The following is a 23,097-nucleotide window of genomic DNA, read 5'->3' on the forward strand; positions in this document are numbered from 1 at the left end:
GTGAGTGTGTGTGTGTGGTGAGTGTGTGTGGTGAGTGTGGTGAGTGTGTGTCTGGTGAGAGTGTGTTATGTGTGGTGAGTGTGTGTGGTGAGTGTGGTGAGTGTGTGTGTGGTGAGAGTGTGTGGTGATAGTGTGTGTGTGGTGAGTGTGTGGTGAGTGTGTGGTGAGTGTGTGTGTGTGGTGAGTGTGTGTGTGTGGTGAGTGTGTGTGTGGTGTGTGTGGTGAGTGTCTGGTGTGTGTGTGTGTGGCGTGTGTGTGTGTGGTGAGTGTGTGTGGTGAGAGTGTGTGTGGTGAGTGTGTGTGCGGTGTGGTGAGTGTGTGTACAGTCTGGTAAAGGCTACACGGGGGATCTTCGTCTTTGGGTGTAGGGGTCGATGCGAATGTGTCAGTGTGTAAATGTCGCAGCGGTGAGCACACCGCGCTACAAACATGAGTTCAAGCCCCAGCCAGGGGGGGCTCACATCGTTCCTCCCTTATCTCGGCCAAACGTCCATAGAGGGGTCCTCGAAGTTTGGCAGCATTGGTTGTGAGAATCCCGATTGCTGATGTATTACACCAATGCTGACTACACGAAGCCACCGACGAGACTGCGTGGCTGATGGAGTGGTGATGTACCATCAGGTATGTGCAGGCCACGGGACGGAGGCAACACGATGATTACACTGAGGCTTGTGTTCCGCACAATGACGCTGATGATTACTTCCCATGAGATGTTGCAGAATCGAGCTCTGGCAAACAAGCAGCAATTTAGTTTTACCATCGACTTACACCGAGACCCATAGACTCCCATACACGTACATGATCCATAGACTGGCGTATACACCCATAGACCTGCAAGCACTTACATGGTCCATAGATTCACATAGAGATTCATAAACTGACGTGCACTTACACGATCCATCCACGAGCAGAGACTCTTCCAAGCCCAATAGCCTGTCCGCGTATCTAGCTCGTGTGATATCTGAACCGGTCCACAACAACAACAACAACAACGATAAGAACAATACAAACTCGATCCCGAGATGCCCAGCGTTGGTCTTCGCGGAGTGAGTTTAATTCCACGGTGCAGGGGGTGGTGACAGGGGCCGTACAAAACGAGCGGTCGAACGACAACAAAAACCTCGCACGGAACCAAAGACGCACGGAGTTCGGCAGGCTGAGCGCGCGGCGGGGGGCTCAAGACGTCTCGCCGCCGTGGAAGAGTAGGCCAAATATCGTCTGGAGGGGGACATTTGAGAGCTCCCTCTAGTGGAGGCGTTTCCACCAGCGGTGGCGTGAGCGAGCACTTGCAGCGCTGCGCCTTCACCTTGGTGACATCGAGTGGAAGGGAGTCACCGGCTGGGTGGCGACCGGGCTATAGGGCGGAGCGCTGCTGCTGTTGCTGATGAGCGCCATACACAGCGAATCCCACCGCACGGAACGCACTTCGTACGCCCCTCCCCCCCACTGCGTTGACGGGAAAACTCTCGCACCCGAAATTGGTGGAAACCTCCACCGGGCCAGTTGGGCCATTTATTTACGGCAAAAAAGCACCGATCAGCTGGCGGTCGGATTTTCCGTCGACTCGCGGCTCGGACCCTCGAGGTGTCGCTCCGCTCGTGCGTTTCACTGCGCCCCAAATGAGGAGCTCGTCGCACATCGCCCCTCCACGACGGCGTCGAACACACGCACAGCCCGTGGCTCACAGTGGCTCACGGCCCGCGGCTCACCGCCAGTGGCTCACGGCTCACGGCCCGCGGCTCACGGCCAGTGGCTCACGGCTCACGGCCAGTGGCTCACGGCTCATGGCTCACGTCCACAGGTCGGTCGATCTGAGAAGCCATCACGAAACTCAAAACAAAACCAACATTAATACTTTCATCATCGTCGTCGTTGTCGTCAATATGATCAAGATTATTACTATGATCATCAGAAAAGTGAATATCTAAAATGGAACGAGGCTGCAAATATATGGCAAAGTGGGTAGCTGATGATAGCGATGTTTATATTCTTTGTGTTGCTGATGCTGCTTTTGTTGCTGCTGCTGCTGCTGATGATTATGTTTATGTTGAAGATGCTGCTGATGATTATGTTTATATTGCTGCTGCTGCTGATGATGCTGGTGATGTTGAAGATGCTGCTGGTGCTGACGATGCTGATGACAACGACGATGCAGCTGCTACCGTTGAAGGCGCTGATGCAGGTGACACTGTTGGCAGTACTCATGCTGCTGGTGATCGTAGCGCTACTGCTGGCGCTTCAATTTATCTACTGCATCTTTATTGCTGCTATGGTTATTATAACTAAAGGTTCCTGCTGCTGACGGTACTTCTACCGCTGGTGCTGCTGCTGCTTGTTGTGCTACTTCTGCTCGTGCTGTGTCTGCTGGTGCTGCTGCTTCTTCTGCTGTTGCTGCTTGCGCTGGTGCTGCTAGTGCTGCTGCTGCTGGCAGCTCCCGTCACATGGGGTTTCCGGCCTCCAGCTCGGCCTTGGCCCTCTCGAAGGGGTCCTGCTGCCAGTAGTCGGAGTCCCAGGCGAGGAACCAGCCGGTGAAGGTGGCGGGCTCGTGCCCCTGCTTCACCACCACCACGGGGGTGCGCTTGCTGCGGCCCGACGGGTCCGTCTCCAGGTAGCGCTCCGCTGCCGGGTCGGGGAGACGCGAGGGGGTCACGCGGGTGGCGGCGTTAGTTTTGTGTTTTGGGGGATTTCAAAAATATATTTTAGAATAAAAAATGTTTTTGCCATGTCGGCGAAAACAACCGTGGCCGCGGTTTTGCCGCTGTAGTTGCTGTCGAGTCAAATTCACGGTCGCGGTGCGGGTAGGGGGGGGCTGAAAACCACCGCCGTGATTTTTCGGAAAATCAGTTTTTAGCCGCTTCTGATCGAAACGATTTGACGCAATTAAAATGGAGGCGCCCGGTTCGCGTAGGAATGCCGTGCCAATCGACGCGGTACGACTGGCGGTACAGCACGACTGTGAACACCCGCGTGGGTGCGTTACGCATCGTCAATTACAGCCACAGCGTTCTCCAAACGTGGCAATGTAATGGCGACTCTCCACAGGGAGACTTGAGACTCGGTGCTTCTCTGGGTAAGCAAATATCATGACTGTACTGCGCGCGTGTGTGCGTCTGTGTGTGTGTGTGTGCGCGCGTGTGTGTGTGCGTGTGTGCGTGGTACTGGGCCTCGCCTAGGTCGACTCAGCCTCAAATGAGTACCTGGTGCGACGTGTAAACATCACCGCTGGGTAAAGGCGACCAGGCGTGGTGCTGGCCACCCACCCCCTCGTGTGATGCGCCGGCCTGTATCGGTGCTGCTACTCGCTAACAGCACCCAGAGTCTGCTGAAGGCTGCACGGGGGATCTCTGCCTTTGTGCATGAACACACCTGACTGCAGGGATTCCTTCTTCTCGACGTCGTTTGCATCGCTGCCGATCCAGACGAAGATCTGTGGAGCAGAACGAGGTGAGAGGCGATACAAATCCCACACAGGCACGGGTACACGGTAGGATCACATACTCCCCCCTGCATAATAACACCACCGCCCAACACAACAACAACATAGCACACATAATCACGGGATACACGACAGCGCATAAGACGCTACCCAGCCCACTCCATATGATGTTATATGCACATAAGACACACAATCACATAACACACAACCTGGTCCACTACCAACAACATCACACTACACACAGACACACCAACGCACACCGCAGCACACACGCCATCACATCACACACACCGCCACACACCACGACAACAACACACACCGCAATGCATTACACGCCGCAGTAAAATACACCTCACACCGCATTGCACAACCGACAACAACACACACCACTCTGCTGCGCAAGCTGGGGTCCCACCCACCTCACCACCCCCTCACCACCCCCTCACCACCCGCTCACCACCCGCTCACTACCGCTCTCCGAGGGCACCGCGTGAAGGCGAGACGCGCAGGCCTTGTCTCACCTGGTCCCAGGCGTCGATGAGCATCACGTCGTCCGTGGCCAAATCCTCCTGCGTGATTTCTCCGGGCACCTCCTCCACCTGCAAGGGCAGGAGGCACACGCACAGCCTGGCTGCCTCACCTGGGGGCAAGGTGAGTGAGTGTGTGTGTACATTTGTGTGTGTACGTGTGTGGACGTGTGTGTACGTGTCATCTCGGTCAGTCGACCCGTGGCAACTGGGTCTGCCCCGTGACCTCCTGCCAGCGGGCGTTCGACACTTCACGTGGCCTCAAGGTGCACATGGCCTGGCACAAGCGTCGTGGTGACGTCACCGCCATTTAGTGGCGAATGGCGGTTGTTGTGTGTGTGAGTGTGTGTGTGTATATGTGTGTGTGAGTGAGTGTGTGTGTACGTGGCCTGGCACAAGCGTCGTAGTGACGTCACCGCCACTTAGTGGCGAATGGCGGTTGTTGTTGTGTACGTGTGTGTGTACATGTGTGTGTGAGTGTGTGTACGTGTGTGTGAGAGTATGTGTACGTGTGTGTATACGTGTTTGTAAGTGTGTGTGAGTGTGTGTGGGAGGAGCGGTGGTGCAGCGGTTAGCACGCCGTGCTACGAATCCGGCGACCCGTGTTCGATTCCTGCTCACGGCCAACACCGGTGACGATTATCTTAACCGGTCCTGGGCCTCTCCCTAGGTCGACTCAGCCTCAAATGAGTAGCTGGTGCGGTGTGTAAACATCATCGCTGGGGAGACAAAGGCGGCCAGGTGTGATGCTGGCCACCCACCGCCTTGTGTGCCGTGCCGGTCTTCATAGGTGTTCGCTAATAGCACTTGCCCCAACAGTCTGTTAAGGCTAGACAGGGGACTTTTGTCTTTGAGGAGTGGTAGTGCTGATGATGGAGATGATGACGCTGCTGCTGATGATGTTCACCGTGAATCTGCCGGACTTGTTGGAGCAGGCGAAGAGGCGTGGGGGGTGGGTCTCCGTCTTGTTGCGGAGTCGCGATGAGGTTTGGTACGAAACCTTGCCTCCCAGCAGCGACCAGAACTCATCTACTCTCACACACGCACGGAGCACACACACACGGAACACACACGCACACACGCACGGAGCACTCTCGCACGGAGCACACACGCACACACGCACGCGGTGCAACCAGTGCCATTTCCACTAGGTGGGGCTGTTGTGAGTTACCTCTGACAATGCGGAGTTCTGATTAAGAAAACCTCATCATGTTATTGGCCTTCCCATGAAAGTGATGGAACTGTCTAAATTTATAAACAATACTAAACAAAACAACAAAGCACTCCAAACGCTGTCTCCATGACCCTCAAGTCTACACTACACAACTCCTTTGACAATGCCACTGCCAAAAGCCTGGAGCGTGTAGGCCGTGACCTGCTCTATTTGCACAGTGCCACCTCGAGTTGTGACATCGTCCCATTACAGCCACGGGCGCCTTTTTCACTGCCCTGAATGGGTCTCAAACGGTGTGGCTAAAATACGAAACTGATCGCAACGAATGAATGGAAATCTCCCACTTGGCCGAAACGCCAGCGGAGGGAGAGAAGAGTCCCCGGGGGGCGGCCGCGCGTGGAGAGAGAGCGATCGTCACCTGGCTCCGAGTCCTCGTTCACCTCGGTGGGCTGCACCCCGAGCAGCGTGGCGACGCTCGCCGCCCCCTGGCGCTCGGCCTCCACCGCCCCGCGGCCCACCCACGTGTAGGCCACGCCGGGGCCCACGAGCACGAACGCGTCGTTCGAGTTGAGGCGCGACGCGCTGGCCTCCATCTGGCGGGCACGCATGCATACACACGCGTGAGTGAGCGAGCACGTGGGCGAGCACTTTTTTTTACAATTAGTTCATTGAAAAACCTCCTGCATACCAGGCGAGGTCGTTAACATCTCGCCACCATGGAAGATGGAGCTCATTCATCAGAGTTTGATTCCCGGCCACGGCTAACAGCAGTGGCGAGTGATATCTGAACTGGCCCTCAAACTGCACTTTATCGGGTAGCTCCGCCCACTGCTCTGGTAGCCCCACCCACTCACCTCGATGGCGCGCGTCCGGCGGGCGGCGTTGCGCCGCACTTGGAAGAGGCGCACGTCGGCCGGCTGGCTCTGGCCACCGTCGCGTGACGTGCCGCCCCGGTACACCACCAGCGGCTTGTCGCCGAAGATGCTCATGAGGTGCGCCGGCTCCTTGCCCTGCACAACGCGCACCTGGGGTGGGGCGGGGGGGCGGTGAGCGCAGAGCCACGCGATCGAGGCAGAGGTCCCTGGGCATCCTCGGCAACTGCCACTGGAACTCGGCGACGGCGAGTAATCAGCCTGCACGTCCGCTATCGGCGCACTCTGACGAGTCTGGTGCATCGTGAACACACCGCCCCGATGGCGCGCCGTAGGCTCGTACCCTGGCTGTCTCTTGCCGCCCGGGCTGTCCCTGGGGGCTCATTTTAGGGCCCCTGTCCCTCCGAAGTTTTTTGTTCTGCGATCGCGGTTGCCGAGTAATGGGCCAAAAACGCCCAGCGACCGGCAACAAACAGCGTGCCCCGAGACTCGGTGCACTGCTCGCTGCAAGCGGAAACCTCTCCAGAGTGGCACAACTGGAATAGCAATCGATGGATAAAGAAAAAAAATCGCAATCAGAAGATGATGGAAGTAACGGTCACACGCCACGCTCTCTATTTGTAAGTCTCCACGTCGCCCTCCCTCCCGCTACCGGAGGCCGCTGCATCACCGCCACAAACAACTGCAACCTTGATTCTCAACACGCATAGTTTGAAGCCCTACCGCCCACAACGTACCCATCCACTGGGTTCCGCGTTCGGGAGCAGACGGGAACGGCTGGGAGTCAATCTGCTCTCGTCGGCGAAGCGTCCTCGCTGTTGTTGCCATTGTTTTTGTAATTGCCATGGGAATGTGGAGTTTCCTCAGCTGGTTCAGGGCTGTCGGTGGATTTGAGGGCCATCCCACGCTCCTTTGAGCTTTGAAATTAAATAAGTGCACGAAGAGAAGAGGAAGTATGTTCATTCCCCAGGAGGGGGTTCCAGTTTCCTTCCGACACTTGAACAAACGCCCGCGGCTCGCCAACTAAGGTCTGTTCTTAACGCGTTCCAACTAAAGCTGAAGCGTTACCGCATTAGCTTTCTGTCTGTAACTTGGGGCATGGTAACGCTCGCAGAGGTGATCCAACACGAACTGAATCTAATTCCCAAGTTGAGTTGCCATTTGATACTTTGCCTATTGACAATTGGTCCAGGGGATGGACGAATTTCAGTGAAAATAATCATTATCTTAAATTACATGGGCGATGATCGGGGCCTACCCCGGTATTGCCTAGATTCGCTTGCCCAGGAAGGCATGGGTACCCGGGCAAGGTGAGGCAGGACCTGAGTCCAGGTCATTTGGCCTTAACAAATGCATTTATGTATACAATTAATGAATTAGTTATCGAAGAAATGACATTATCACGTGTGACATCATCTCATTACACGAACGAATCTCAAAAATAATTAGCTTGTTAATGTCTTCATCTCATCATCATAACCTGTGATGGGAAAAAGCAGACCAGGTGGTGGGTGAGGGTAACTAGGTGTGGTGAATGAGGAGGTGGATGAAGAGGTGGACAAGATCGGGAGGATGAGGCGGAAGTGTGAGGAGGTTGACAGCTTGCGGTGGACAAGGCGGTGAACGAGGAGCTGGATGAGGTCGATGAGGTGTGGGGTAGCTCACCTGCACAGGGGTTCCACCCAGGGAGGTGTCCAACTCGGCCGACAGGAAAGCCGAGGCTGCCACCTCGTCGCGTGTCGAGGTATGACCCTGCCTGCAATAGCAATTCAAAGCCCTTCATCACTCTACTGCTGGATGGAGGCCTTCCCCCCAGGCTGTGCAGGTAGTAGGGGTAGTCTGACCTCATTTCACCGCCCTGGCGAGCGTGGGCTGGTCACACGCCGTACCATCCGAAAACACACGGGACGGTTAGAACGCTGGGGCAGGAGTGGGTACGGAGGGGGCGGTCCCCACCAGGTGTAGATGATCTGTCCCGTCCTGTAGGTGTAGAGGATGATGTAGCAGTCTCCGCCATAGAACTCCCCGTAGGTGCTCGGGTCCACGGGAGCCTTGTCCGAGCCCTCGATGCGCCACACCTGCAACACGGTGTGCGGCACGTCAGCCAGCCCCACCCACTTTCACACGGCCACGCCCACTCAGTCGCTACCACCACCCGCACTGTGAGCCGCCTCCTCCTCCTCGCTCGACCTCCACTTGGCAGCTCCTCCTGCTCACAGGGCCCGCCCCCTGCTCTGGTAGCTCCGCCCACTAGTCAAATTAAGCCCTCCCATCACACCCTCCCCGTGAGTGGGCTATTGTTGGGTAGGGTGGGCGAGTGGGCGAGTGAGTGGGGTCTTGGGCGGACGAACGAGTGGGTGCCTTGGTGACCGAATGGGCGAGGCAGCGTTTGGTGGAGATCGCGCGAGCGAGGTCAACAGCGACCTCTGTCATCTCCCATCACGCCCCTCTACCCCCCTCCCCCACCCCTCAACCCCCGCCACCCCCCTGCTCACCTGCACGTCTCCCTTGCCGTCGTCCACCATGCCGTGCTGGGCGGCCATGGCCGGGTTGGAGTGCAGGGTGGAGGCGTCGAACGGGATCTGCTGGATGCGGGCGACGCTGCCCACGGTGTAGCGGGGCCCCAGGCCGTCGGTCTGCTCGCGGTCGCGCCAGCCCTTGAAGAACTGCTTGAAGAGCGGCGTCTCCCCTCCCTCGGGCAGCACCGACACCTGGCGCGGGGCGGCGGAGCGCGGTTAGAGGGAGATGCAGCACGAGGAGGAGGACGAGGACGAGGAGTGGCCGTGGTTTCAGAGGCGGCCGGCGCCCAGCGGTGAACGTGGATTTTTTTTTTTGGTAATTGCGGAATTAAAAATAATCTAGCTCTCTTTTTGTTGTTGTTCCATGGAGTTTGCCGCGAAAACGTGGAACGAAAACTGAAAAGTACATTGAGGGGCCGCAAGAGGAACACGCGCGTTACGAGAACGTACTCAGGTCAAACTAAAAATACACTGTTCAAGAAAAGTGAGTGGGCTTGGGCAGGACGTGCCATGGCTGTCTGGGACGGTGGCTCTGTGGCAAATCCCAACAACGGCGTGGGCAGCCAAGGAGCACGACGCGTTTCCGGTAGAGGACGTTTGCCGCGGAGATGGAATCGACGGAACCGGCTCGTGCGCGGGGTTCCAGGCGGATCGGCACACCGCAGAATCACCGCGAGAGGCAGCGGCTGCAGCCTGTGGAGGCCTTCGTCCAGCAGTGGATCGACCACGGCTAGATGAGGATGTGTTGTGGTAGTTGACCTGCGGGTTGTGCGGGGTCACCTGACCTGGGCTCGTGCAGGTGTGCTCACCTGGGTGTTCTTTGGGTAGCCCATGCGGACGATGAAGTCCTCGGCCAGTTTCAACGCGGCCTTCCTCTCTGCGATGTCGGCACCGCGACCTAAGGTAGCAACATCATCATCATCATCATCATCGTCGTCATCAACGTCGTCATCAGCAGAAATATTATCATCAACAGCAGCAGCAGCAGCAGCTGCATTAGTAGCATCTTAATCTGCAGTAACTGCATCAATATTATCATCAATAGCAGCAGTATCAATATTATCATCAATAGCAGCAGCAGCATCATCATCAGCAGCATCATCAGCAGCAGCAACAACACGCCACAAACCGTGAAGCCGAAGTTCATTGGTACAATGTTCATGCAAAAATTCTTCCACCTAACAAGACGCCGCACAGAAGCATTGCGGAATATTTATTTTATAAATATAACGAGGAAGGCGGTCTTAAGCAGAGAAGGGGTATCTGCTGGGGCTTGCAATTGAACAGGAAAGACATGTCCACGTTTCTGATCGATATATCCCAGTAAGTAATAGCTTAATAACTTTCTCCCCGAGGCGATTAAACCCAACGCTGACCCTTCCACACGAAGATCTTCCCCGCGGGCCCGTGGTCCAGCAGGAAGCAGTCTCCCGACAGCAACATGTCTTGGCGGAACGGGTTGTCAGCCGCCACCATTATCACCTCCATGGTGCCGGAGGCGTTTGACACCTGGGGGGGAGGGGAGGAGACGGAACGTGGTCGGGACGGACGGTGAGGACGAGTAAGCTGAGGGGAAATTGTACTTTGACTAAGATGCGAAATAAAATAAAAATATACAATTTCGTACGGACGATGTTCATCTAGCGTCTAGTCACAAGGACGTGTCGGGATGCCGGTCATAAGACTTATCCGTGTACTGCTGATCTTTTTTATCGCCATGTTTTAAGACACGCTCTTACCAATGTGACCAATTCTGACGAGGGTAAGTCCATGCTAACAACAAAACTCTACGTTGAAATGTTATTTAGATTGGATAATTGTTATCCCATGTTATGGACGGACAGACAATCGCGTGGCTTCTCACCTTGTAGAGTTTTGCGATTTTCCTGTTGGAGGCATCGGCCTTGACGTCATCGGCCTCTCCTTCCGGCAAACTCGGCATGGATCCCAAAGCCTGAACGTCACGAGAACAACAACAACAACAACAACGGCAGTGACAACAACAGCAGGTGATGAGTGATGTGTGACACGTGATGGATGATGAGTAATGGGTGACAGGTGATGGATGGTGAGTGACAGATGCTGAGTTGTGAAAGACACGTCATGGGCGAGTGATGTTTAATCGACGGTGGGTGATGGGTAACGGACGAGTGAGAGGTGATGGGTGAAAACTGGTGACGGTTATCGGCCAACGGGTGGCGGCAGACAGGCGGTGTGTAACGAGCTATTGGCGACGTTCGTTAACGTTGACTCTCGTGACACGTGACAGTCAACAGATGACGAGGGGACGAGCAACGTGCGTGTGTGTTTGCGCGTGTGCACGTGTGTGAGTGCGTGTGTGCGTGTGCATGTGTGCGTTCTCCTCACCTCCACCAGGCCGTCGGGCTGCATCCCCTCCTCCAGGACGTCAACTCTCGCTCGCCCACACCGCTCGTTGTCTCGGATCCCCTTGGCCACTTGGGTGGCCTTCAGCCGCTCGAAGCGATTGCTCTTCGAGCCGCACCACTGGTAGATGTTCTACGGGGGTAGAGCGAGGGGGGGGCAGAATGGAGGTGAAGGAGTCGCACCATCACGATCGCCGTGCACACGTCCGTGGTGGTCGGCTGGGCTGGCGCGGAGGTCGGTGTGCCAAGCCGGATCCTGGGTTCCAATGCGGGTTTCAGCTGCCACCTGTGATATAAAAAGCGAGTTCACGAGTGCAACGTGACTGCTTGACTGCTTGTGTTGTGGTTATTGCAAACATGATGCCTTGTATAAAGGTGTCAGTTTTTGTACCAGTTGAAAGGGTAAAAACCTATTACTATATTTTGCCACTGGTAAAGGATGGTCTCAACCCCGGGTCGCCAAATGACTGCACGCAATTAAAAACATTCCCGACGGTGAAGGTGAGGGAGGCTGCCGTTGGTGTTGTGGTCAGCACACCGGCGTGGAAATGCCGAGGTCGCAAAAAAAGACAATCGTGTTAAACATGAACATTTAACCGTGAACATTTAGCACGATTTGAACATTTAACACGATGTGAACATTTCACACAAATGTGAACATTTCACACGGTTTCGACTGCGATGCGCTGAACGTTTCCTTTCCGTGTCAGGCCAGGTGAGGAAGTGCTCTTCCCCCGACCTGCGTGGGGAGTTCACTTGGAAGGCGGATCTCTGAGCTCGCTCTGCGATACCCAACTTCCGTCCCCACAAGAACCATCCTGCGGCACGCAGCGCGTTGCTCCGCTCGCCGCGAGAGTCCCGATGGGACACCGCACTGCGGCCGGCGTCGTGCCAACGGCACAATTCGGGGAACGTCTGAGCGGCGGGACCACGTAAAGGATTCGCTTTCGGGGGAAGTTCAAAGCCCGGCCTTCTGGTTTGCTCATCTGCGGGAGTTGAAGCGAGCCAAGCCCGCCGTGCTCTCCGCTCCTCGTCCCGGCGATTCCGTTTGCCCTCAAGCCGAGGAAGTGGGGCAAATGGCACGTGGGCGCTCGCGTGTCTAGGGGAAGAGTGAACGTGCCCAGGTGCGCGCCGTGGGTAGCGGTTGGCGGTCTGCTCGAGCCGATAGAACCCCCCTGGGGCCTCCCATCGTCACGTCATCCAACCCCACTCGCCCGTCCGTCTCTGCAACGCACTTTCAATGTTCGTCATCGCAGGCAGCCGCCGTTTATCCACCGGTGGATGAAAACCTCCCCACGCTGTTGCTTTCTCCCACGGTCACGTGACGGGATCTAAGAGGTGGCTCTGCGATAGCCACTTTCGCGGGTCGTTTTCTGCGTCAGCGCAAGAGTTTCAAACGTGCGCTTCATCTCGGTGGCATGACACTAATAGCACAGTCGAGATAAAATTGGGAACCAATGACTTAGTCACATGACACGCTGCCATCTAGCGACGCAATCGGGGACACTCTCCCAGTCACTGTACAGGACACTTTTCCCTACACCTGCACCTACATGTTTTACAGAGTTACAAAAATTAACATTCCCTCTTTGAGACACCTTATGCATGTGTGTGTGTTGGTGTCCGCTCATCCTCACCGCGCACAGGTCAACTTTGAAGCAGTTGCCCCTGTTGAACCCTCTGTAGGTCTATGGGTCACGTGCCAGCCTGTTGGTCACATGTAGGTGCTGCGCTTTGTGGGGAGGGGTGGCGCAGCGGTTAGCGCTACGCTGCGCTACAAACCCGGCGAATCCGAGTTCGATTCCCGCTCACGGCCAACATCAGTGACGATTATCTGAACAGATACTGGGCCTCCCCTAGGTCGACTCGGCCTTAAATGAGTACCTGGCGCGGTGTGTAAACATCGCCACTGGGGAGACAAAGGCGGCCGGGCGTGGTGCTGGCGACCCCCCCCTCGTGTGCCGTGCCGGACTTCATAAGTGCTCGATAATGGCACTTGCCCGAACAGTCTGTTAAGGCTATATGAGGGATCTTTGTCTTTGTGCGTGTCCATCCTCACCGCCCCCAGGTCGACGATGAAGCAGTCCCCCTGGTTGAAGCTTTCCCAGGAGAGCGGCACCTCGGTGGCGCGCACCGTGCGCCGCCCCTTCACGTGCAGCAGCCGCTTCACGTCCACCAGGTTGGGCACCACGTGGCGGAAGCCCGAGGCCACGCCGCCCGGCTGCACGGCAAAGATCAAAACAGCAAAGGGTAAAGATCCCTTCCCAACCCGTGCGGCCTATGTCGCCGGCCAGGGCAAGTGCTGTGAGCGGACACCCAGGGCTGGGTCTCTGCGGCTGCCTATGGCTGTGGTGGTGGTGGTGGCGACAGGTCACGTGAATCTCTGCGGTCCACCAGGCGACCCAGGAACATATGTTCGTCACGGTGGCGAGATGTTAACTACCTCGCCTGGTATACAGGAGGTCGTGGCCTAGATCCCAACCCTGACGTTTGTATATTTGGAGTTTGCGTGTTTCTCTCCCCGTGGTCGCATGGATTTTTCTCCGGGTCCTCGTGTGCCATGCTGGGTTTTCACTCCACATTTAGAATAAACACGCGTTTAGAGTATTTGGCTGCTATACATTTCCACATGATGATAAGCCACTTCGTTGAGCTATCGATTGGTGGCCAGGTCGCTTCTGAAAAAGAGCTATGAAGCTCAGTGAGCCTTATCTGTTAGAATAAAAACATTGTTTAACACGTAGTCGGCTTTCACGACCAATATTCCCCATAATAGAGTTTTTTTAGGGTTAGATCGTGTAAATATCAATGTGTTGTTAGCCCCACCACCACCCAACACAGCCAATTGGTAAGGTTTGTCGCGTAAACGAAACGTGCCAATGTGTCACTAGTTCGGCACACACACCGCTTGTGTGCTGCAGAGTAATCACACAACAACATTTACAATTCGAGCACCGCGACATTTCGCCGGGAATTACGACAACAAAAATACTTTTACCCTCTCTGGCAATAAAACAGGCGGTTTGAAGATGCTCAAACACCGAATAGAAACCAATTTGCAAGAAATCAAGTCTTGCCTTAACCACACACAGAGTACTTGTGGTGAACGTGCAAACAAAAACATCTCTGACAATATTTCCATCGTCTTCCAAACCGATTGGCCTACACCAGAGACAGCCTTCACTTAAAAAAAGGTCACGTGATAAATAAAAAAATAAAACAAACAGTCGTCTGCGCAGTTTCTATTCGGCGTCACCTTGTACTTGATGCCGTTCTTGAAGTAGCCGCTGAAGGCGGTGGACTCGTAGCCCTGCACCTCGCGGTGCTGCACGGGCTGCCCCCCAAGGTGGTCGTCCATCTGCACCGTGAAGATGGCGGCCGCTCCGCTCTCGTCCTGCGAGCACTCGTTGCCTGTCGGGGCGGAGGAGGAGGACGAACGAGGCGTCGGCACGCGCGCGGGGTTTGGCGCCCGGCTGGGCAGAGTGGCCGGCGTGGCGCTGCGCGAGATCGGCCAGCGGTGTCGTGAGACCCCGTGGCGTGGCGGGGTGGAGAGGAGATGGGTGAGGAGAGCTATGGTGTGTGATGGAGGGAGGTCTGTTAGATGAAGCTGATTATATGTTTGAATAGTGATGTGTGATGTCTAACGAAGCCGGTGTTCTTCATTCCAAGGCCCGTGGGCCACTGGCGGCCCCTGGAGGCATATAGCGTGGTCTCTGCCGTGCGGCCCCGGACAATACACAACACGTGACAACTCCCCCATCATTGTGCTGCTGTCAGACCCAATGGTTTCAAATACGCGTGGCGGCCCTCACACTGATGATGTTTTATTGGCGAAAGCGGCCCCCCTTGTGAAAATTAGCGAAGAACACTGCATTACTCTATTCTACGCTTGCGCACGATGGCAGCAGTCATGTGTTCAGGGACCCGATGCCAATGTCGAGGTCTGCAGGCCACGGCGAGAGGGCTGAGGGAGAGAGAGTTCGTGTGGTTTTGCTGTTCCTACTCCTCTGTTGAAGTAGTGCAGACCACAGTGGGCTTACTGTGCGGGCTGTAGTTTGTTTGGCCACAGTTGCACCACTGTGGCTTGTCTTTAACGTATCTCTATGGTTCTCTCTGTATCTCTGAGTTTCTCTGAGTCTCTGTATCTCTGAGTTTCTCTGAGTCTCTGTATCTCTGAGTTTCTCTGAGTCTCTGTATCTCTGAGTTTCTCTAAGTCTCTGTATCTCTGAGTCTCTGTATCTCTGAGTTTCTCTGTATCTCTACGAGTCGCTGAGGAGTATCTATGTGTCTGTATGGGTTTACTGGGCGGTCCACGGTGTGGGCTGCAGGGCTACAGTCGCCCCCACGTGGCTTGGACGGGATGACGGTGGCCTCCTTCCCGCGGTGACTCCAGCTGCCACGTGGTTTCGCGTCACCTTAAACGCAGCTAGCAGCGTCGTCTGGACGAGGTGGACGTCGTTAATTAAAAATTAAACTATCTGACGATGATGGCGGCGATGACGATAATGATAGCTGTGATGATTATGATAGCGATGATGATGCTGATGATGGCGGTAATGATGATATCCAAACGTCTGATGGCCATGATGCTACTGATGTTGCCGATGCCGCCGATGCACTCACCGAGCCAGAAGTGCAGGTCGTACTGCATGTTGCCGGCGCGGTTGCGCACGGAAAAGAGCAGCACGTAGGCGTCGCCCGTGTAGAAGCTGCCGTAGAGCTCCGTGGGCACGGCCACCAGGTCCAGCTTCTCCACGCGCCAGACCTGCAGGCCGGGCTGGCGGCCCGCCGCCTCGAACTCCGCGTGGTACACCATGGCTCTGGGGAGGGGGGGGCGGGCGAGGGGGGAGGAGAGCGTCGAGCGTCTGTGCGGCCACGCGTCCGTGCCCGATTCGACGTCTGCGGGAAAACTCGGGTCCAAGGGAAGGGATTGATGGTTGCCAGAGACACACCTACTCCCTCAATGTCCTTTGTTGAACCGTGATATTACCAGCGTAGATACATATTCAGTGGGTTATGATAATTATTATTAGTGGGCAGGGATCGAGCAATGATATCTGCTGATGAGTTGCTGATGAAACCCGATTTAAGAGCTTATTGGCTCACAGGGTAATTCAAAATAAACTGAATTAAACGGTGGTGACCCATTCGACATGCCCAGATCGGGTGCACTCCGCACTCAGCTTTGAGACCGTGAGACCAGCCAAGAATGGTCGTCCCCACGGACCCGCTCGCTCCTCCTGGCGTCCCGAGTTCGACTCCTGCTCACGGCCTACCACCGGTGACGATTATCTGAACCGGTCCTGGGCCTCCGCTAGGTCGACTCAGCCTCAAATGAGTAGCTGGTGCATAAACATCGCTACTGGGGAGACAAAGGCGGCCAGGTGTGGTTCTGGCCACCCACCCATTTCTTCGTAGGTGCTACTCGCTAACAGCACTTGCTCCAACAGTCTGCTCAAGGCTATAGGGGGGATCTTTGTCTTTGTAGATGAGAGCAGTGGTGCAAGCAGTTGGCGTACTGCGCCATGAACCCAGCCGCCTGAGTTCTATTCCTGGCCAAGGCCAATGCCACTGACGAGTGACATCTGAAGCGATCCTGGAAGCGCCCCTCCTTCAGCAGCCCGCAGTGATCAGCGCGGTGAAGTATGGTCAAACAACCCCAGAGACGGATCTAGAAACTTCCCCAGGGGGAGAGAGAGGCAGGCCAAAACATCTCAAACATTCAAATAGGGCCCTACATTCGTACAATATAAACATTCAATGTGTTTTTGTTGGTAAATATTCATGAGATACTATTTTTTACTGTGGTCTTAAGAAGAGGTGGGGTGGGGGGTAATCGCCCCTATCCTCCCCTAGGTTGACTCAGCCTCAAATGAGTACCTGGGAGCGGTGTGTAAACTGGGGAGACAAAGGCGGCAGGGCGTGGTTTGCCGGCCACCCATCCCCTTCGTGTACCATGTCGGCCTTCACAGGTGCCACTCGTAGAAGGAACTTGCCCCAAAAGTCTGCTACAGCTTATACGGGGGATCTTTGTCTTTGCGTTTGGGCTGAGCTCCCAGGCGTCCCAGCAGTGACCCCATATAAGGCTACAACATTTCCCTCCAGCCCGCAGCCACGCGGGCGGGGCCCCCTTTCCACAGCTGCCAAAAGGGCTCTGTGTGTGGTGATGATGATGACTCACGGAGTCGGCCCACGCACCCTCGAGTAATCGACGGTCGAATCCTCCCGAGTCGATTCTTTAAAGGCGAGCGGACGCCGCCTCGGTCACAACGATTGGCAAACACTCGAGTTTCCCGTTACTTTCGATCTCCCGGCGTGGCGGTGTCAACAACGGAGCGAGTTCTTTAAATCCGCCCCCACACACCCGCACCGCATCTGCACAAGCTGACAGCTTGCCGCGGTAACAATGGGGTTCGCTGTGGGTTGGTCGACATCACCCCCCTCCCGTTCGCGTGTGGTGGAGTAAAGAAGTGTGGGTACTCCGGCCTCTTAGAGTGGCGAGATGTTAACCCCCTCGCCTGGTATGCAGGAGGTCGTGGGCTCGATCCCGACCCTGACGCCTGCTGCTGCTGTATATTTGGAATGTGCGTGTCTCTCTCCTCGTGGTCGCGTGGATTTTTCTCGGGGTCCTCCGGTTTTTCCCACCACATTTAGAATCAACATCACCACGCGTTTAGAGTATTTGGCTGCTAGAAATGTCCACGCGATGAGCCACTTGCCTTGGCTATCACTTGTGGCCAGGTCGCTTCTGAAATGGAGCTACACAGGTCAGTGGGCCTTACCTGGTAAAATTAAATTAGTTTTTAAAAATAGTTTTATAACATGTCAGGCCGGCGTGGAAGAGTAGGCCAAATACCCATCTAGAGTGCATCTCTCCCTTGAGCTCCCACTAGTGGAGGACCTTCCGCCAGCAGTCGCGCGCTTAGGACATTGCAGGGTTGCGCCTTTGCCTTTACGTACTTATCGTGGCGTTGCGGAGCAATGGCCCTAATAAGACACACATTCGTCCGATGCAATTGCTTTTGCAAGCAAATTGTTGCCACTCATCATCACAGGATAACATCGAACGTGGGGTTTTATTTGTTTAGAGGGGAGGATGTTTTGATAGAAAAAACAAAAATCACAACCAACGCGTTTCAGTCGCCGCTCACTCGCTCGTGTTCACGCAACACGGTCGAGTTTAAAAGTGGCAGGAAACGGGAAGATAGAAAACAGATGACGATGACGATGAGAGTTCCATAGAGACAAATGTTACAATGTCACGAACATGCAAACCTTGGGCCAACGTTGGTTGAGGATGTTTGTCCAACGTCAACCAACGCTGGCTCAACGTCACAATTCGTCAATCAAGAAATACCATGTAATAGACGATGTTTCGGGCAATGGCGCTTCTTCATAGAACGTAAATATAGATTCCAGAGGCAAACTGCGGTTCATCAGAGTTGGAGAATGCGCGATACATCCCGGGGCCAATCGTTACTAATGATCTGACTGACGGGGCAGATGAGTCATATCGATAATAACTGATGATGGTGCTCGATGAGATGTTGACGGATAGATGACAGATCGTAATGATGATGGAAAATGACGCGATTAATAATAATCTACAAGTATGAGTGGTGATGTTGGTGAATGCTGAATAGTAACACTAATTATGATGATGCCCCTTGCTGCTGATGAGTCACCAGAACTGTGAAGAATTCCGTGATATTTCACGCGCGCAGGAACACACAGACGGGGCTATTGTTTTCATACAGTGAGGCCCTTCCAGTTCATTGGCTCGCTCATTCCGTCTCATTCCATTTCATTCCGTCTCATTCCATCTCATTCCGTCTCATTCCATCACCAGCTCATTCAATCTCTTAACTCATTCGGTCTCATTCCATCTGATTCCACTTTCAGCTAATTCCGTTTCGTTCCTTCCTCAGCTCATTCCATCTCTCTAGGGGCCAGTCAATCTCCAAGCTCATTCCATCACATCCCGTCTCCATCTCATTGCGTCTCATTCCATCCTCAGCTCATTCTGCCTCGCTCCATCTCATTCCTCATTGCGTCTCATTCCATCCTCAGCTCAGTCTGCCTCGCTCCATCTCATTCCTCATTGCGTCTCATTCCATCCTCAGCTCAGTCTGCCTCGCTCCATCTCATTCCTCATTGCGTCTCATTCCATCCTCAGCTCCTTCTGCCAAGCGGTGGAAGCAGGAAATGGCGACCCCTCCCCCTCCCTATAAAACATTTACAAAGAACCCCCCCCTCCGTGTAGCCGTCACAGACTGTTGGGGCAAGTGCTGTTAGCGAGTAGCACCTACACATCGCACCAGGTTACTCATTTGAGGCTGAGTCGACCTAGGGGAGGCCCAGGACCGGTTCAGATAATCGGCACTGGTGTTGGCCGTGAGCGGGAATTGAACCTGGGTCGCCGGGTTCATAGCGCAGCGTGGCGCTAACCACTACACCACCGCTCCCCACAGAGAGGTATACACATTAACACACAGACACACACACAATAAGACACAGTAACGCATACACGGGCATAACAACAACAATCGCCGTTGGCCACTAAGCGGCGATGCAATCACCACGGCCATTTGTGCCAGGCTAGGTGCACGCACGGTGAACACGCAGGAACACGCGCGGCACGCCACGTGAGTGGGAATCGAAGTCGGCGCGGGGTCGCTCAGGGGTTCGGAGCGCAGTGCGCTCACCACTGCGCCACCGCTCCACCCCAGCAGGATTGGGGGGGGGTCTTGTTTTGAGTTGTCGTGGCAGATGAGGAGGATATGGGTGGGTGGGGGGTGCGAGACGACATCAGATCCCTTCAAGCGCCCCCCTCTCTTCACCCCCCATCTCTCGTGCATTCCACACGTATTGCTCACGCAGCTGCAGCGATTCGACAAGAACCACAGGCGGAGGAGGAGGAAGGAGGGCTGGATGGACGATGGGAGAGGCGCTCGCAAACACAATCATTGTTAAATAATTAAATCTACTTTGTAGCTACCGGCGGTACTGACCAGCGTGGTGAAGTATAGTAAAAACAAATCTTTGTCATCCTACGACCCGATATAAACTGGCCTTGAGCCTCAAGTTCTGGTCGTTTACCCTGCAAGGCTCTGTTTCCTGCATTCCATACGCGGTGCGCTTTGGGATCTACGGATGAAATGCGCCTTACAAATATGGATTATTACTACGAATATTATTAATATTAGTATGTCCGCGCCACCCGCCAAGAAGCTCCTCTGCGCCAGAGCTCTCTCCCCGAAGGCACCCGGCCTGGTTAACGCCCGCCCTGGTCAACACCCGCCCTGGTTAACATCCGCCCTGGTTAACACCCGGTCTGATTAACACCCGCCCTGGTCAACACCCGCCCTGGTCAACACCCGCCCTGGTCAACACCCGCCCTGGTCAACACCCGCCCTGGTTAACACCCGGTCTGATTAACACCCGGTCTGATTAACACCCGCCCTGGTCAACGTCCGCCCTGGTTAACACCCGGCTGGGATAGAGTCCTCGTTGGCATCGCCGTGCGTTTTGGCTGCGATGTTCCGGCTTGCGAGACGGAGAAGTCACGGCATTCTCGTGAGCTCTCATTCCGACTTGAATCGTAAGACGGCGACGGATTACAGATGATCGCGATGCGCCCGTACGGGCACTTGAGCCGACGTCTGGCGAGCAGTTGGTGACTGATGCGACGCGTCTCGAGACATCGTGGAAGGGCGAGAGGGCGCACGTACGGCAGTAACAGAGATCGTCCATTCTATGTTCGTAGCTAGAACAATACGGAGAGCTGCCCCCCCCCCCCATTGTTGAATTTACTCTCTAAGGCCCCCCAGGATGACGGCACGAGTCATGAGGAGCGTGACGCTGACGCCGCGCGCGTCCACGACAGTCATCATTCACAGTCCATTCTCAATCCACTGCTGGATGAAGCCACCCCAACCCTCCCGCACCCCGCCTCATGCCGTGTTGGTTTGTCGAGTTGCTTGACCATACTTCACCACGTGGGGAGGCCCTGGACCGTTTCAGATATCACCCGCCACGATTCAGTCCGCCGCCGGGATCGTGACCGCAGTGCGCTAACCACCGGCGCCACCGATCAATTCCGCATGTCTCAGCACACGCGAGATGCATAACGGTAACCGTGCACATGTTACTCTTTGTTGCATTCGCGCAAATACCAAGGCTCATCATACAACCAGAACGACTTGTGTGGCGGGCAATGACAGCGAGCGCCGACTCAGATAAGCGACGGATTTGTAACCGCGGTGCGCTAACCATTGCGCCACCACTCCCGCCCGTTTAACGGTAGCCTATTGTACATTGCACCGAAGTTAAGCGAGAAGAAAGGGTGCGGGCATGGGATAGTTACGGGGCCGTTATTGTTAGGATCGTTAGAGGTGACGGGGGCTTGCGGATTGCCTTCATCCAGCAGTGGATTGACCACGGCTGCTGTTGGTGATTATTGGTTAGTTAGTTAAGTAGTTAGGTAAAGAGCTGCGCAGATCTCTCCCACCAGGTCTCCGTCGCCTACCTTGCTTGGGTCTCAGGATCCAGGAGCTGAGTGCGAGGCCAGAGATTGGGATGGGAGCTGCGTAGAGGAGGCGCTCACTCCCATTCGATAGAAATCCGTGGAAGTTCCCAGTGCGCACTGGATGGCTCTTAAGTTCACTGGGTTCATCATCATCATATTCCATGTTCAGCCATGGCCAATCCACGGCTGCGTGAATGCTTCCCCAAGCCATCGCCACTTCTAACGATACGTTTTGTGGACCAATCGTGTTGGAATTAAAATTATTCGAACATTTTAGAAAACAAAATGACAAAACTCATCAGACAGAGGAAAATGAGACGTTTAGAGAGATGGTGTTTGCAATCGGTTTTCGTTGTGAAGTATGGTCAAATAACCCCCCACGACCTACAACGACGTGGGGATGAGCATGCAGAAGATAAAATTGGTTCATTGTTGCTCTTAGGAATCACTAAAACTGTCCCCACCAGTGATCAGGGAGGCATTTGTCCATTCAATTAAAGCCACCGCCGTACAGACACGAGTGCGGTCGGCAGAGACGCCTATGCGCTACTGATGATTCCTAACAAGATTGGCGCTGTATAAAACGATTCTGATACACGGGCACACCATAGAATCGTGACAATATCTCATCGTGCGCCGGTGTTGTGAGTGTATCCGGGCTACCGCGGATTTCTAAGACCCAGTTTCATTCCAATGCCGCCTCCCCGCGCCCCCTCTCGCTCTCACTGCCCACAAACTCGACTTCCCATTGGCAGCTATCTTCATCCCAGTTGAATGTTACGAGCCCTGCCCAGACAGACGCGTTCGGGGGTTAAGGTGGCAGGGGGCACTGTCCAGAGGCCCTTTCCTTCACCACAGGCGATCCCGCACCATAACATCTGCCAACCCAGCAGCGTTTTAGCTGAACAAGCGTGGTTTGTGCCGACGAGGCACGGGAGTGCGACACCGGAGCGGCGTTTGCTCGCTTCGATTCATCTGCGCCGTGAGCGACTTGAAAAATAAAATCCCAATAAAGATGCCAAGCAACGTTGGGAGGCATGTGTCTGGAACCGTAGGCCCAACGTCTCGTGTTGACGACGATGTCCCGTGTTGACTTTAATTCCGGGGCAATCGTGCCCCTTAAATTTGTGGTTCTGAACCTTGACTCAAGTCTACAACCCCTTCGGTGCTCAGGAAGGGCATCTCGTTCATCCCCAGGTTAGGGGCCGTCCATAAATGACGTCACGCGATTTTGGACGATTTTTTACCCCCCCCCCCTCCATCGTCACACGGCGTCACAAAAAGTCAGACCCCCCCTAAAATATGACGCCACAAAGCTCTGCCCTCTCCCAAAACCATATTTCCATTTTGAAAATAAAACATGTTTCAAATCGCTTTAGACTATTGTCATTGTAGCGCGTATTTAATGTGGCGCTGCGCTCTGATGTTGTAGGAGAAAACATGTATTAAAACGTATATTTAATTAAGTAGAACGTGTTGTCTATATTTATTTAAAGTTGCGCATTTTGATGTGACGTCACATTTCTCAACCCCCCCCCCTCTCGCCACACATCGTCACAAATGTCTGACCCATAACACGCTGACGATCAGTGCGTATGCTGAACTTATTTCGCACCGTGCTCAAGAATAACTTGTAATTAAATAATAAAAAGTCCCA

The 23,097-nt window shown here is 54.7% G+C and overlaps 1 protein-coding gene across 1 annotated transcript; it reads right to left on the reverse strand.

Moving 5' to 3' along the window:
* Positions 1-1,017: 1,017 nt before the first annotated feature.
* LOC144937825 (gelsolin-like) lies at positions 1,018-21,596 on the reverse strand. The gene is made up of 17 exons (XM_078865313.1): positions 21,441-21,596; positions 15,536-15,732; positions 14,169-14,323; positions 12,972-13,133; positions 10,896-11,045; positions 10,393-10,482; positions 9,905-10,037; positions 9,338-9,426; positions 8,505-8,720; positions 7,966-8,087; positions 7,675-7,765; positions 5,992-6,162; positions 5,556-5,730; positions 4,871-4,992; positions 3,958-4,035; positions 3,367-3,427; positions 1,018-2,619 (listed from the first exon to the last, which is right to left on the reverse strand). Exons 2-17 carry the CDS (start codon positions 15,726-15,728, stop codon positions 2,438-2,440), a joined length of 2,190 nt encoding a protein of 729 aa, XP_078721439.1. The 5' UTR covers positions 15,729-15,732; positions 21,441-21,596; the 3' UTR covers positions 1,018-2,437.
* Between the last annotated feature and the right edge of the window lie 1,501 nt (positions 21,597-23,097).

This window comes from Lampetra fluviatilis, chromosome 20 (assembly GCF_964198595.1).
Source record: "Lampetra fluviatilis chromosome 20, kcLamFluv1.1, whole genome shotgun sequence".
Lineage (NCBI taxonomy): Eukaryota > Metazoa > Chordata > Hyperoartia > Petromyzontiformes > Petromyzontidae > Lampetra > Lampetra fluviatilis.